This window comes from Leptodactylus fuscus, chromosome 10 (genome assembly GCF_031893055.1).
Source record: "Leptodactylus fuscus isolate aLepFus1 chromosome 10, aLepFus1.hap2, whole genome shotgun sequence".
In the NCBI taxonomy this organism is placed as follows: Eukaryota; Metazoa; Chordata; class Amphibia; order Anura; family Leptodactylidae; genus Leptodactylus; species Leptodactylus fuscus.
Window position 1 is genome coordinate 52,009,336 of NC_134274.1, and position 17,499 is coordinate 52,026,834.

The window sequence follows — 17,499 nt, forward strand, 5'->3', positions numbered from 1 at the left end:
AGGCAAATTAAATGGTATTCCTGCTTTTTTTTTATTCTGCATTTACTTACCTTTTCATTATCTTAAAGAGAAGTACTGCTTTTATAGGTCAATAACTTGCTTTCCAGAATATGTCGTCCATGTCACTGTATATCTTTAGGAAAAAAAAATCCTGAAATCTTAATTTTCACTGTGTCTACTAAGCCTCAAAATAGGCTGACGCTTCCTGTCTTCCTGTCAGAGATCATGTTATTACTGTCGCACGCAGGATTAGGATGTAGTTCCTGGACTGCTGGTGCTTTCGCTTTTTAGTGAAATGCCAATTAATTTTGGCTGTATATCATTACTGACTGTGGGGTTCTGCAGTGACTGGTTACTTATGCCAGTTGACCAGCACAAATGATACTGAAATTTAAGCCAGCGTACAGCTACACGGCACAGCAGAAGAGCCATAGTGTTTATTAAGAGGCATGTGGCACTTCATAAATCAGGTGACTTTTATGCGTTCAATACACCAATCTTCATAAATATGCACCATTAGTTCCAATTTCATAAAAAGGGCTCGTTCACACGTGAACAAAGGGGCGGATTTTGAGAGCGGATTTCGCTTCAAAATCCACCCCTTTACAATGGTGGTCTATGCAGACCGCCGAGCTTATTTTTTCCACTAGCGGCAGGCTGCTGCTAGCGGAGAAAAGAAGCGACATGTCCTTTCTTCAGGCGGAAGCTGCGGCGCGCTGGACCGTGGCTTCCGCCTAGCGGCAGCACCCTCCTATGTCGGCTTATTCATTTGAGCCGACGTAGGCGGGGAGAGCCGCGACCGCGATGGTCGTGGCAAGCGGGTTTTGACCACGTCTGAACTAGCCCAATTGCAAATAAATATTGCAGCTAGCATCTACCGAATACTAGCATTAAACACAACCAGCGTGCGTAAACAAGAAATACACCCAAGCACATACATCACTTGTTCCGAGGACCAGAACTATGAACAAATGGACCACTAAAGCAGTTATATACAGAGCCCAACTGATTTCTGATTTCACTGACTGTTATGGGGTCCCTGTGGTGCCCATGGTTTTTAGACTAAGGCCCCATGGGATGTCCCGTAGCAATAAAGTGCTGTGGGAAAAACTGCAGGGGCAACACTTTAAATAGAAAGTTTGCAGAGATTTCCCCTCCGCGGACTTTGTTACAATTGTACCTATGGGGAAACTGCTGGCGTTTTCATAGGTATAATTGACATGTTGTGATTTCCAAAACCGTGATGGTTTTGGAAATCGTGGCGTATCCGCACGGCAAAGTGGGCAAGGAATTTGCTAGAATCCCATCCACTTTGCCCTTACTGTAAAACGCATACATTTTTCCCACTGCGGTTTTGGCCCATGGGGCCCTGGCCTTAAAGGGGTATTCCCATAACTCTTGTTCTGCAGCTTGAAGGCTCTGTACTCTCTTCACTTCCTGGATTTCTTGCACATTGGTGGGCGGGGTTTCACTTGCTCTGCTATCTGCTATGATCCACAGTACGATGCTGATGTGGAAACTGATGTAGCAGAGCTGGATTTGAGTCAGCTTGTATTACATACAGAGGTAACAGACTCCTTATCTCAGCCCTCATCAGCCAAATTCAATTAAAGAGGACCTTTCACCATATCCGGGCACAGGCAGTTCTATATACTGCCAGAAAGCTGACAGTGCGCTGAATTCAGCGCACTGTCGGCTTTCCCGATCTGTGCCCGGTGTGAAGAGCTTACGGCCCGGTACCGTAGCTCTTCTATGGTCAGAAGGGCGTTTCTGACCATTAGCCAGAGACGTCCTTCTGCCTCGCGGCACCAATCGCGCTGTACTGTGGAGCGGGGAGGAACGCCCCCTCCCTCTGCTCACACAGCTTGTCCGTAGACGAGCATTATCAGGAGAGGGAGGGGGCGTTCCTCCCCGCTCCACAGCACAGTGCGATTGGTGCCGCGAGGCAGAAGGACGTCTCTGGCTAATGGTCAGAAACGCCCTTCTGACTGTAAAGCGCTACGGTACCGGGACCGATAGCGCTTTACACCGGGCACGGATCGGGAAAGCCGACAGTGCGCTGAATTCAGCGCACTGTCAGCTTTCTGGCAGTATATAACACTGCCTGTGCCCAGATATGGTGAAAGGTCCTCTTTAAACCTAAATCGGCTGATAAGTGGAAAAGCTGGAGATAGACAGCACGGTAATCCTGGAGCTGTCCCCTCCCCCTCCCCTATATGAGGAGCTCAGTTGCTTGTCAACCCCTCCCTCCCCCCCTGAGAGCAGGCAGCTATGTCACTTGGGAAATGAGCAGATAAGCCCAGTGGCCATAGAAACTCAGTGTCATCAATGAAGTGAATAAATTAAGATGGTGGCCAAACAAAGCAGTTTTGATAAAGCAATGTATTTAGGAAAAGTCTTATATCCACATAAACTAGCAGTATAAATAGGATGCTTGTTATGGGACAACCCCTTTAACCTGAAAGTGGTGGACGAAAAAGCATTTCTTTCAGGACTTTTTAGTCTGCTGATTTTAGGCAGACTCTCATATGAACGTGGCCAAAAGCTGTAGGTAAATTTTTAATTAATTTACATCTTTGGCATTTCTTTAAAATAAGATTATAGTCTTAGAATTTTATGACACTCAATTTCCTTCCAAAAGAACCAATTTACAATGTATTTCAAGGGTTATTCAACCAACCAATTAAAAGCAACCCATGTAATATATGGGAACATTTACTAATGGTAGTCTTCTTTAACAGCATGAAACCAGAGACTGAGTTTATTGTAAGAGAAAATTCCATGGCACCGCTGTCAGAAACCTATTTACGTTCATTAAACTGCTGTTTCTTCTTTTCTTCCAGCAAATGTGGAAACCTTCCTCCAGAGAGCTGTTTCTTCAGCCTTATATGCAGTTTAGGTGCATTCATGGGTAAGTGGATATGTTCCAAAAAATGTAGTAATGTGCAGTGCGTTAATGTATATTCTGTATGACATCATTGTAATGCATAAGGTACCATAGTAATTGAAAGGCTAAAAGGGAATGAGAAATTGAGAATATTAAATACTACTGTACATGGCTTCTTAAAGGGGTTGTCACAATAATTAGAGCTTTGGCTCTGTTGATACGTGCACCTATGTGTCCATAACATGACCATGGACTGGTTTTTATCCATAGAATTGAACAATGGTCGTCAGCAAGCCGAGATCTAGAAAACCGTGAGGGATTGAGATAGGAACTACATTGGGAAACTTTACCATAAAAAAAATAAATAAATATATATATATATATATATATATATATATATATATATATACACACCGTATATAAAAAAAAATATATAATTTGCTTTAATTGGACAAGCCCTTTAAAGATAACGCCTGCAACCTGTGCAGATGTTCAGAGGACCTACAGGCTGGTGGGGTCTCTACCACCCCAAAAGCAGCTAATGTTTATTATTAGAGATGAGCGAGTATATTCGATCGAATAGCTCCCAGTGCAAAAACACTTCCGGGGGCATCGAATTTTTATTGCCCCTCCCACCTTCCCTGGCGCTGGGAGCTATGCGGCCGATGTATTCGATTGAATATACTCGCTCATCTCTATTCATTATCTTTTAGGGCGTGTTCACACTACTGTTGGAGACCTTCAGCAGTGTCCGTAGTTATTGTTTCCATTCCTTTCAATGGGATTTTCTCGTGTCTGTTTGTGTCAGTTTACACCCGATCCGTCAGAAGTCTGTTTTTTTGGGGGGGATTTTTTTTTTTTTTTTTTGCAAGTGGACAAAAAATCCTACATGCAGGACTTTTCTGTCCGTTAAAAGAAAAATTGACAGCAAGTGTCCGTTAATTTAATTTATTTATTTTTTTAACATTGAAGTCTATGGGCAACGGACTTATACTGGACGGTAACTGATAGACATCAGTTACTGTCCGTTATCTTGTGTCCATTTTTTTTCTGCGCATGCTCAGAATGTGGAAACAAACCAAAAAAAACGCCAGTGTATACGTTTTTTTTTTTTTTTTTTTTTTTAAATTGATCCATTAAATGGATCAGTTAAAAAACGAACATATGCAAAAAGAGAAAGACATGGCCCTTACATCCCAGTCTTATACATTGATCTAGTGTTTCTCAGCAAATTCTACAATACTGAACATGAGGTTCTTAGTATACATATTGATCAAGGTGTATAAGCCCACTAGCCACTTCATTGCAACCTCTTTATAGCTCTGTCCTCTCACTGGGGCAATATGGTAAGGTGAATTTTTTAGATCTGTTCACATGGTGTGGTGTCTGCTGCTTCTGTGGTGCTGTGCCCATGGGGCTGCACGGCCCAGAGCTTGGGGGCTTGGTCTGGTGGCAGGGGTGTTGCCAGCCACTGAGTGGCTCCCCCTGTGGGCGCTGTGTTGCGGTTGTTGTGGTGGTTGCTGTGTGGCGCCGCATTCAGTAGAGTAGGGACCCACTGTAAAGAGGCTGTGAAGTGGCTAGTGGGCTTATACACCTTGATCAATATGTATCCTAAGAACCTCATGATCAGTATTATAGAATTTGCTGAGAAGCACTAGATCAATGTATAAGACTGGGATGTACGGGCCATGTTTTCTCTTTTTGCATATGTAAAAAAAATGGACACATTAACGTCAGTTAGTGTCTGTTTTGAAAGGTTTTTGTTTTTGTTTTTTTAAACTGTCACCTTCATAACAGAATTCAATGGTAGTGTGAACCCTGCCATAGATATCGTATAATGGAGTTGCACACAAGAACGTTTTAGCATTAACTATTAGAAAGCAAGGGACCCTTATACAGCTTTGCTAAGATGCTGTGTTCTGTGTCTTTATACATGGATGACTGCCGAAGTGAGTATGGCACCTGGCTAGACCATTTAACTAAGAGAATCTGGCAGATATCCTAAGTAAAATGTCCGCTGGTACCAAACACATACTAAGAGCAACTCAACATCCTGGTCTATGGGTTAAAGTCAAACTCTTTTGGGATAATTTATTAAACTTCCTAAGCTTTGCCTTCGTGCACAAGTATAGAAATCTATGCCAGTCAGGAACTCCTGCCAGTTTTCTGCTGTGATTTGTTATACCTCTGTCAAGCCGAGGCCCGTCCCACTCTGCCCACTATTACAAAAGTGACAAGTGAGGTGGAGACTGAGGAGTCTGGCACATCTTTGGCACAGGAAAATTGACTGTGCACCAAAGATAACTCACGCTAACCTCTGTCGATGTCAAAAAAGTGCCTATATTTTCCCAGGAAAATTCCCCCTTTTCTCTTTTAATTGAACCTTATGGTCCTTATTGCAACTAAAATGCATGAACTGTTAAAATACAATGTTTTATTCAGGGTACATGGCCCTCTTCAAAAAGAAATTTAAAACGCTCAATGTGTAGTTTTTGTTCATTATGCAGGGTAACAGTAAGTATGGTTAATGTCAGTGTTGTGGTACTGACATCACTTTTTCCCCAAACATAACCTGTCTATATCCAGACAGATAAAAGGTAAGTATGTACTGGTAAGTGAGGTAAAGCTCGGAGATAAAACCAGCCTTTAAACACCCTCTCACCTAGTCATATCCCTTGTAGAAGGCTAGTGCCACCACTCAGTGCTGAAATGACCACAGCACCGAGCAGCGCATCAGAGCCGTGGCACTAGCCGGTGGCTGCTCGATGCCTGCAGTTAGGTAGCATTACAGAGCCTATGTATTAGAACCATACCCCGATATGCCCCTGATGAGTTGGCGTGCTAGCCGATGAAACGTGTAGGGAAGGGTAAATGAACGAACAGTAGGCAAATGAATATTAATACCGGAGGAGCACTTGAGTGATAGTCCAATCAACGCTATCCAGATAGAGATTTAGAGTGGAACTGAGCTAGTGTAGATTGCTTCAGAGTAGAATTAGTTTAGTATTCTAATGTATCCTCTTCAACATAGGTCAAACAATACCAGATGTTATCTCACTAGTAGTATGCTCAGTCCACCAGTATATTGGATTTGGACATAAGCTGTCCCTGGTGTTGACTCTCGGCATTTTAAGTTCCGCCGGTATGTAACAGGCAGCGCTATTTCTACAAGGGATATGACTGGGTGAGAGGGTGTTTAAGAGCCATGTACCCTGAATAAAATATTATATTTTAACAGTTCACGCATTTTCGTTGTACTAGGTTAATTGTGAACATACCATGCTATACCAATAGATAGGGGTTTTTTTTGTTAAGGTTATGGTCCTTATTGCTCAATATACTGTACATAGAAGGTGCTTTCAGTTGCGTGCACCAAATCATATGTTTTGAACACCTGCTAATAGTTATGTCTGTAAAGTATGTGGGTTTTTTTTTTTTAAAAAAAACTTGACCTTCAATACATTTTTACACATGTGGTGTTCCTGAGGGCGAGCTGTACTGTCATTGTTGCCATTGTTTTGGCATAAATGATGCCTGAGACCAAAACCAGCTATGCCATGGTGTAAATCTCGGTATAGGTGCAGGTACCCTGACTTCACATTATTCCATAACCTATGACACTTGGTAACAACTTCTGAATCCTCGTACAGATAATGACCTGTGTAATCTCAAATATTTTAAATGGTGTCATTTTTTTTTTTGGGTAGAAAACATTTTGTCCTTGGCATTTGGTCTTTAAGAAAAACATCTGAAGATCATTAGTGTCTCCATTCTTTCCAGGAACGTTTAAACAATCCTTTCTTCCATTACATGTCATTTGAAGAAAACTCCATATATATAATAGCAAAGACAGCTAAACTCTCCAACTGTCTATTTATAGGGACCCCCTAATGCTCCCAACAGGTTGACTTTTCATCTTTGTACGTTTAAGTTAGTAAAATTTACTGACTTTTACTGTTTGAAACAGTGAGGGACATTTATGAAACAGACAATAGCAACCAATCACAGAATAGTTTATATGTCTTATAGTACTCTGCTGTGACTAGGTATGATGAGTAACATATACAGCTTCTCTTTTAGGCTGTTTCACATCTGTGTTCAGGTTTCCATTTGGGGAGTCCGCTTGGGGAACCTCCTTCCAGACAGAAACCTATATGCGTTAAAAAGCAGTTACCTGGAAAAGTAGTTGTTTCTGCACCAAAAATGAGGAGCGAAAAGTTGTGCAAGCAGCACTTTCATCTCCACATGTTTCGTGCGGAAACCATACAGACCCCATTACAGTCTATGGGGTCCGTGGGTTTCCTTAGTTAACAGCTTTTTAGGTATAATCCATTTTTATTAAACTTTTTCAATAACAAAAATACAGTACAAGAAGAAGCGCTTTATGCCCGTGAAATGACTGACAGGCCAAAAAGTAAACACATCAAAATTAAAAGGAAAACAAAACAGGAAACAAATGGGTAACAGCTTTTTAATGTGTATAGGTTTCCGTTCTGGGAGGTTCCCAAGCAGACTCCCCAATGGAAACCTGAACGCAGATGTGAACTGGGCCTTAGACAGTTTTAATCTTCCCTATTGTATTACTATCCCTTTTTATATTTATTAAATATAGGTGAGTTTTTATTACAAAAACAATGAGCTCTCACATAGCACTATGTATGATACACACACAGACACACACAGACACAGATATACACACACACACACACACACACACACACACACACACACACACACACACACACACACATATATATATATATATATATATATATATATATATATATATATATATATTGCTATACCATGCATGAGGAACAAAAATGGAGCGTGATAACATTTAACATGCCTAGTCATTCCTATCCATGCCATCAACTGTTGGGGAAGAGATGTCAACCATTCAATAGTCAACTAGATAAGACAATATCTGAGATTTGGCCAATTTTTTCGAAAACCATATGTGCTAAAGGTCTGATAGGATTGCAAGATTTGTCATTTACATCAAAGACAAGTCTGAATAAAATAGTGGAAAACACCACTGAGCAACCACTATTGACAATAGGTAATGTCGCAGCTTATCTACTTCACCTCCCTCCCCAGAACAGGTCTAGAAAACGCTCCCGTAGACTTCAATGAGTTAGCTCCGATCTATTGCTGTATATGGCCATGAGAGAAGACAGCCCACATAATCCTGTACAGAAAATAGAAGTTAAAACATCTATAATCCAAAAATACACAATTACAAAAAGTACATATTTCACTACCGAATATTAATAAATCAGTAAAATGATTAATTCCTTGTTACTGTTTCACAAAATATTTACCACTGCCTGTATAGAGTAATGTCATGTTGGGGTTCTTGGTGCCTACCTGCTAAAATGGAGGGCCCACCTGTCATCTATATACAATCTGAGCTCATCGACTATTAATTGTGGTATTTGTTGTTATCATTGTACATGCAGAACTTCTCGGTAATGCCTAATAGGTTATTTGTATATCAGTCTATAATGAAATACAATAATGGCAAGTTACTGTAAATAGGGCTGTCATTTAATAATATAATAAATAATAATACATTTTATTTCTATAGCGCCAACATATTCCACAGCGCTGTACAATTTGTAGGGTTCAAATACAGACAGATAAATCACATTACAAAGAAAGTCATTTCACACAATGGGTGTGAAGCTCGCAAGAGCTTACAATCTATGAGGTAGAGGGGGTGACACAAGAGGTAGCAGGGGCGGTATTTGTGCCTAAATGCTGTCAGAATCTGGGATCAAAAGAGCATCTCCTATTCTATTAGGCCAGTCTGACAACATTACCATATTATGTTATATTGTATTATACTATACTATATTAGTATAAATCACTTCAGTGTAATTAAATATAATCCACTTTTAGGACTATGGTGTTGCACAGAATACATAAAAACCTGAGGAAGGAAATAGGCAGTTATAGTAACCTTATTGCAGTGGTTCTCAACCTTTCTAATGCCGTGACCCCGCAATACAGTTCCTCATGATGCGATGACCCCAGGTTGGAACACGTGTCCATAACGGCGTGCGTTCCAGCTGAATAGCGCTGCTGCAGACAGTAGCGTGGCTTCTGAGTAGCTAAAGCCATCGGAAATATGCATTTTCTGATGGCTTTAGGCATACCTCCCAACTTTTCAAGATTAGAAAGAGGGACAAAATATGCGGCACGCGCAGCGAATTTAGCTCTGTCCACTTTTATGTTGACTCCGCCCATTCTCATTAATTTTTCATGTGCTCCCACACAGTATAATCCTCCTACAGTCACCCGTACATTATATATCCCCTCGCCATCTCTCCGCCAGTTTCATATAACCCCTTCATCTGCCCCTAATTTCATGTCCCCCCATCTCTGCCCCCAGTTTCATGTCCATCTCTTACCCAGTATCATGTCCCCCCATCTCTGCCTCCAGTGTCATGCCGTAGCCCCCCTTCATTTGCCCACAGTTTCATGTCTGCCCATCTGTTCCCCCAGTTTCATGTCCCCATCTGTTCCCCAGTTTCCTGTCCCCATCTGTTCCCCAGTTTCCTGTCCCCATCTGTTCCCCAGTTTCATGTCCCCCATCTCTTGCCCAGTTTCATGTCCTTCCATCTCTGCCCCTAGTGTCATGCCGTCTCCCCCCCCCCCCTTCATCTGTCCACAGTTTCATGTCCCACCATCTCTTCCCCCAGTGTCATGCCGTCCCCCCCATCATTATGTTCCACCTTAATGTTTAAAACAAAAAAAAAAAAAAAAACACTTATTCACCTTCCAACGCTCCCCCGCCGCTCTCTCCGTAGTCTCGCTCACTCATATAGTTGTAAGCATGATGTGACGTCATCACATTGCGGCTACACATACAGAAGCCGCAGCACAGCGTTAAAGGAGGAGCTGGCTGTGACAGCTCCTGCTTTAATCGCCTGTGTGTTCAACTCATTGGCGTCCTCCGGGCGCCGATAATTTGAAACCGGGACATACCTCCCACCGACCGGGACGGTTGGGAGGTATGCTTTAGGCGACCCCTGTCTTTTGGTCGTTCGACCCCCGCCGGGGTCGCGACCCACAGGTTGAGAACCGCTGCCTTATTGGGTAAGAGAGAGACAAGACCTTTATGGTTTACGTTACAGGAAATAAAGTATGTGTCTTATCTATCCATTTACTTCCTCTGTACTGCAAGAGCCATGTAAAATATGTATTAATCTGCTATGAATTCATGTATGAATAGACAATGAAGAGTTGTGGAATACAGAAATAACAATCCTTATATACTACATTGTGCCAAAAATACCAAAGCCTTTTTGTGGAAGATTGTCTAAACATTGTGAGATAATTTGGTGGTTTGTTTTTTTTTTTTTTTTTAATTGAAGATTCTATAACTTGTAAAACTACTGTTTGGCACAAACATGACCCACATCCTGTTTCCATGAAATGGAAGACAGACACACACAAGTTCTATGTAAACGTAGGATATTTGATGCTAAGAACCTACTCGATTTCAAGACTTTAAGGGGTTTTCCCAAAATTGAGTCTTGTCTGATCAGTATGGCCTGACTGCTGGGATCCCCACATATAATAAGAATGGAGGTTCCCAAGTACTCTGTGTCATTATTGGGTGGGTTGTGAAGGTGTATTGAGACTTATGACCTATTTTGGGCCAATCCCTTTAAAGGGATCTGATCATTCACACACTATTTTTTTTCTAGGTACCACGTCGGAATAGCCTTAAGAAAGGCTATTAGTCTCCTACCTTTCGTTGTCTTCTCCGCGCCGCCGTTAGCCTACAATCCCGGTTCTTGTTGATATGCAAATTAGCTCTCTCGCAGCACTGGGGGCGGGCCCCAGCGCTCAGACAGCACTGGGGGCATCCCCAATGCTGCGAGAGAACTCTCTCTAGCGCTGCCTCCATTTTCGTCAGGAGCGTCCTCTTCAGCCTCTTCTTCGGGCGGTGGCTTGCAACTTTTAGGCCTCAGGCCTTGGGCAGAGCAGCCCACAGGCCATGAGAAAATGACCGCTTACAATACTGTGCAAACGGCCATTTTCTCGTGAGCATGCATGGTCTGCTCTGCCCAAGGCCTGAGGCCTAAAAGTTGCAAGCCTCCGCCAGAAGAAGAGGCTGAAGAGGACGCTCCTGACGAAGATGGAGGCAGTGCTAGAGAGAGTTCTCTCGCAGCATTGGGGATGCCCCAAGTGCTGTTTGAGCGCTGGGGCCCCCAGTGCTGTGAGAGAGCTAATTTGCATACTGAAAAGAACTAGGATTGTAGGCGAACAGCGGCGCAGAGAAGATAACGAAAGGTAGGAGACTAATAGCCTTTCTTAAGGCTATTCCGACGTGGTACCTAGAAAAAATAGTGTGTGAATAATAGGATCCCTTTAAGCCTTAAAAATGGAGTATTTTCCTTGCTGGTAACCCCCACTGATCACAAGAACATGTCCAAAAGTTTCCTCTGTGAAAGGAGCTGAAGTCAAATATCCATGCTGTTGTTCCATTCATTTCAATGGAAGTGCTGAAGGGAATTACAATGCTTGTCTATCTCCTACAGATGTCCATTCACATAGACAAATTTGGGACCCCGCTTTTGTGATTGATTAGTTGAGATCTGTTCACTGGGACCCCCACTAATCACTCAACACCTTTCCTGTGGATAGATGTCAATGGGGTTGTGCTGTTAAGGGCGCTATTCGCTTATCCATCGGAAGATTGCAGCCCCATAGCAGTGAATAGAGCGATGTGAACACCATTACACTTGTGTGACCAAGTAGGCTTTAGAGAGATTTTTGGTCCCCCCCAGACCCCCCCGTTTTTTGATCGCTGGGGGACATGGCAGTGGGACCCCCATCGATCTGACACTTATTCTTTTGCCTGTGGATAGGGGAGAAGTGTCCTTAATGGAACAATACACTTTAGTCTCAATCTGAGACCACCCCTTAAAGGGGATGACGGGGAAAAAAAACATTGCTAATCTCTTCCTGGTCCTTTATTTCTACCAACAGCAGCTCCAGACTTTTGTTTTGTTTTTTGGGGTTATTTTTCTTCACTCCGCTATTGTCAGCAGTAATGTCTGTTTGTGTCAGGTGACCCTTACAGCTAGTCGCACAGCGATGGTCCTGCATGCTTGACAATGGTGGCGGTGCTTGGGAAAGGGTTCTCCAACCCACTATGCATTGGATGAATATCACAGCACACACTCCAATCCTGCATCAAATGGTATGCTTTATTTTATTTTATTCTTTTTATTTATTTTTTTCACCGTCTTCATGTTCAGATGGAACCGGAAGACGGTCATGATTGGACTGAAATATTGGACTATATTTTGATCTGCCTTTGAGCTTGTGTAGATTTATACTTCAATATATAACGATTTAACAATTTCAAATTTCATGTATCTTGAAAACAAAAAATAAAAACAACCAAACAAACACAACAACATTGATGCAGCTTTTGAGTGTGTGCTGTGACAGGCCGCAGCAGTGTCCTCTTCATGAATGACATGTCACTGCTGAGACCTGTGACCCGAAGAGCCAAGGTGCGGGAAGTGGAGGATGAAGCGAGTAGTGTCTGTGTTTTTTTTGTTTGTTTTTTTCTTCTTGTTCTTACTGTCCTTTATAATTAAATGGTTTAAAATGAATAAATAAAAATAAAAAATTCTGACAATCCGTTAAAGTCTAATCTACTGCCCAATTATTGTCCTGATCTAATGGGAACGGCAATTGATCAGGGCAAATGCTTGAAGAAAAAAAACTGGCAAAAATTTTCAGCCATGATTTTTTGTTGCAATGGTTTTATTGTTTTGTAGTAAAGAGTATAATGTAAATATTAAGTAACATTCAAGACAATAGGAATACCATAGTAAAAGTACATTCATTTCCATATCCGTAAGTAGTTTTCCTGAGCTATTTTTAAGTCTGAGAGGAGAGGTGCTCTATGGTTTCTTTAGTGAATTCAGTGAAACCAGAAGTAAAAGTGAGAATATATCAGAATGTAATATGATATAAAGGATGAGCACAGATGGTTATAGGAGTAAGCTGCACAAGTCAACATTTATAAAATGTTTTTGCTAGCAGTCTGTGATGGAACAATCCTCCTCCCATTCCTCTCACTTTGCAGGGATGTGTCAGATGTCAGACCACAGCCTTTAGCTCATTCATAACCTATTAGAGATAGAGAATGTGGTGGGGTTTTTTTGTTTTGTTTTTTTACTTGTTGTGTAGTTTATACACGTAGTTGGATTGTGAAATAAGAATTTTGATTCCAATAGTAATGTGGGAAATGTAGGAAACTCATGAGCAAATTGCATTTTTAACCAACCAAACTAATCTGAATTGTTTCAGTCCTAGCCTCTAGAGATGCCCTTAAATATGAGACACATAGAGCAAATGTTACAATGTGTGATGTTTACTGTAAATGTTCTGTAGATTCTGCATACAAACAAAGGAGGGCTTGTGCTGTGATCTAGCCTGGGACATAAGGACTTATTGTTTGAGTCTTTTTGCATGTAGAATTATTATTCATGTCTTTGTGCTTTCATAGTAAACACCGATTTCTGGTCATTTTCCAAGTCTGCTGATTTCACTAGATGTTCAAACATTTTTGCGCTTGCTGAAACTTGTGGTGAACATAAATAGAAGAAAAGAAACCTTGTTTTCAGAGCTTATTATTATTGCTTGAAGAGGAGAACAATTAGTTCTGATTAAGAAATAATCTTTCCATATAAAAAAATAATATTTCAGTGTTTGGCTAACCTTTTGTATTCTTGCTTTACAGTGATGCTCATTGGTCTATTAAGATACGCCCACGTCATTGAACGTTATGGTCCTTCCTTGCTCAATACCGTAGCATTTATATTGGGATGGATTTGTGCTGCTGGACTCATCATGGTTGGTAGTTTTCAGGTAAGAGGAACAACACTAAATTTAATTTGTGCGTACAACACTTGCATAAAAGTTGTTGTAAAGCATACATCTGCCTTTTAATGAGGATTCAATATTTGGGTGGAAGAATTTGGCTGTCCATCATTATTCAGATTAATTTAAGATAAGAAGTCACAAACTAAAAATAAACCAAGTGGCCATGACTGGCTACCTTATATTCAGAGAAAACTGGGCAACTGAAGTCAAACAATAAGCTTCTATCCAATGGGGAATATTTTGTTTTAAAGAGGATCTGTCACCAAATTGCTAAATCTGTGGTTGGCGTTTGCTTCTGAATAATTTGGCTTTTTATGTTAATAATCCTTTCACCTGTTCAAAAGATAAAGTTATGTGTAAATTAGCTCTAGTCCTCCAAGAGGGCAGCACAGACGGTTTCTCTGTGCGATGACTTCCACTGGCAAAGGCACGGACTGGACAGTGCTGGTGATGATGGGAGTATGAGGAGATGATGATAATTAATAATGTTTAATATATCATCATTTATTCATTCACTTTCCCTAACTTCGCTAACATATTTCATATGTTCGCGAAATATAAAAAATTGAGTCTTCAGTAGTTGATACCTTTTTTATTGGCTAACTAAAAATGATGACAGATTGCAAGCTTTCGAGGCTCTAGGCCTCTTCCTCAAGCGTAGTAAGCATGCCTGAGGAAGAGACCTAGAACCTCGAAAGCTTGCAATCTGTCATCATTTTTAGTTAGCCATTAAAAAAGGTATCAGCTACTGAAGACTCAATTTTTTATACTTCGTGAACATATGAAATTCATGGATAACCCCTTTAAGTGAATTCAATTCTTGACTTTGCTCAAGTTGAGTCAACACTGTAAAAATAGACATTGCTAGTGAACAGTAGACAAAGGCAGCGAGAAGTCCTTTTTAATATGCTCCTAAAACTAGAAAGTGAAATTTGTGCATTTTGTGATTACAAAACCTTCTTTTAATACAAGCACTTTCCACCTTTACTTAACAAGTGATTATGGGGATTCAGTACAGCTGTGGAAATGGTTATAATGTTATAGCAAAGCTACTAGGAACCCACTGAGTAGAAAGTGCTTTACTGCCAATATCCATATCATATCGCTGCACGAACTGGGTGCCTTGGATACTGCAGAAGGAGTTGTTACTGTCAGACATCAAAGCCTATGATCTGTGCACGTGTTGTGTGTTTGGTCCTCATTATACACAGCGTGAGCTAGCAGCAGAGCCATGTGGAGATTTAACCACAGGAGGGAACAGGACGGATGTCTGTCAGGCTTCGTGCTGAGAATGCTTGTAAAAGAATAAGCCAGGAACACACACCCTTATATGTAAAGTACAGGGGAGTTGGCATGGCTCAGATGAAATTGACTCTCTTTAAAGAGAGAAAAGTGTCATGGTGCTGTGTCGGACTTTTACAAACTCCAATACCAATTTGTTTTAGGCTTTTTGTGTTTTTTTTTATTTCTATGGGAAAGGATGTTTTTGTTTTGGGTTTTTTTTTGTAAATATTTTTAAACTGTGATAAGGCAATGGTGACTAAATGCTAGCTAGTGGCAATATCGTAGTCAACACCGTTCTCCTCTGTGAGCATAATGGTTACACAAAGTCCTTTAGCGGCAAGAAGGGTTGACGTTGTAGTTAGGCCTAGTGTGCAAGATACAGGCCCTGCAACAAATGGCACAGGGGACTCTCAAACGTTAGAAGAGAAGCCTCTGAATTACACACCAAACCATCCTCCTCGCCAGCCAGTGATCCTCCTTCCGAGCCAGCCTACTTAACCTAGAGACTGGGAATAGGCCTTTAAATAGGGACATTCCCACCCTGGGCAATGCCTGACATCGGGGAGCAGCAAATAAATTTTGTGGGGGGTAAAAGTGAATGATTTCTCCCTCCAAACTACATAAATGCCATGTTTAGTGCGGAACAATTAAAATATATTGGAGAAATCTTGCAGTGTATTGTATATTGTATCAGTGGTACTGAGCATCTGTCTCTCTCTCTTTGGGATTATGTTATACACATGCTAATAACTACAGCAACAAGATTTCCCAGAAACCCTAAGCATGAATTTTTAACTTGCACTTTTGCTTTCTTCTGGTTTATGGATGTATTTTCCTGTTTCTTCTTTTTTGCATGAACATGTTGTAATATGTATATTGATTTTAAACCTTTCCTCATTTAGCAGGTCTGCTTTTTCTTTCACTAGTATTAGATGTTCTTGGCTTTACACATGATAATTCAAAGCCGTTACCAATATTACTGGCATACTGAACCGCACTTCTGCTTAGGAAACCACATTTATTCCATGTAAGGCTAGGGTCACACCACATCTATCATGTACCATACTCTTATTTATCGTCACTACCAAGGATAGCAGTCCTATGTCATACTTTTTAAGTGTATGGCCTTAATCATACATCGTTTTAGTTGGTTATTTGCATAAATGATTTTGAGCCTTGACCAGGGGAGGAGACATCATGCACACGACCATGTTTAGTTTGCGGCCTGCAAAATACAGCAGTGTTCAGTTTTTGTGGGCCGCATGTCATCAGTGCGTCTTTGGCATCCGTGCCATATATCCGCAAAAATGGTCAGTGATCTGATCAATGTATCAAAAAACAAACAATAAAAACCTCTGAGGATAGCTAGGTAACTGTTCCGCAAATAGATTTTACATGGTCTGCATCCATTTGACATCTGTTATTTTTTTGTGTCCCTGAGGCCTCATGCACATGACCGTGTGCACAGTCTGTGTGCTAGCAGAGATAAAAGTTAAACATTTTTAAAAATAATTAAGAAATAAATTTTGTAACCCACTAAAGATTTTCTCTAACCATGTCTTGATAGGTTGCCAACAGATACGACATGAATTCAGGAACTTCCTTATTGTGGCCAGGTTATCTTCTAATGCATGCATTGTCCTTTCCTGTTTCTGTGTTTCTGCATGAGCAGATAACCCGGCCACAGTAAGGAAAACATGGCTGGGTTTCTGTCTGACAAGTGCTAGAGCGTAGAAAATTCTTGCATTTATGAGTCTATCCACTGGCAATCTATCAAGACAAAAGCCACAGGCTATAATAGGTTATGAAAATCTTTAAAGGGAACCTGTTTTTACACCCTAAACCAGTTCCATTATCTGTGGCATGAAGTAATGACCCTTGCTATGGTGCTTCTAACTAAGCTTTCTATTGCTGAGAAGTCATGTTATAAGCTTTTAGAACTATGTGCAAATTTAGCTTAAAGCTAAGTCTCTACATAGCATCCTGCAGGGAAAACCACGGCAGCAATGCTCTACGTGGACTTTTTGTGTTAATTCTACATATAGGGAAACTGCCGGTGGCTATAATTGACATGCTGCCAGTTCCAAAACTGCAACTGTATTGGAAATTGCAGCATGTCCGCATTGCGTATTTCTACACTGTGTGTGGATGGGATTCGCTAGAAGTGAATAGGAGACCTTGAGATATTTGAATGATTTACTTCAACTATCCCAGACTCTCCCATTTTAGTGACTAGTAGCGCCTTCCAACCCCAGTCATGTCTGGCTGTGGTCAGGCTGAATGTGCTGTGATGGTAAAGGACCCCTGTTCTTGGGTTCGGTGGGGGTCTCCACAGTCCTATGGATAGAGGATAAATACTTTTTGTGGCATAACCCCTTTAACTACTCATGCAGTCAATGCAATAAATC

At 41.2% G+C, this 17,499-nt stretch overlaps 1 protein-coding gene across 1 annotated transcript in view; it reads left to right on the top strand.

Moving 5' to 3' along the window:
* Positions 1-17,499, top strand: part of LOC142183237 (transmembrane protein 150A-like) — a 103,696-nt gene that overhangs the window by 64,819 nt on the left and 21,378 nt on the right. Inside the window, exons 4-5 of the mRNA XM_075258255.1 lie at positions 2,844-2,911; positions 13,665-13,792. Of these exons, the coding sequence (XP_075114356.1) occupies positions 2,844-2,911; positions 13,665-13,792 (196 nt within the window). The remainder of the gene's footprint in view (positions 1-2,843; positions 2,912-13,664; positions 13,793-17,499) is intronic.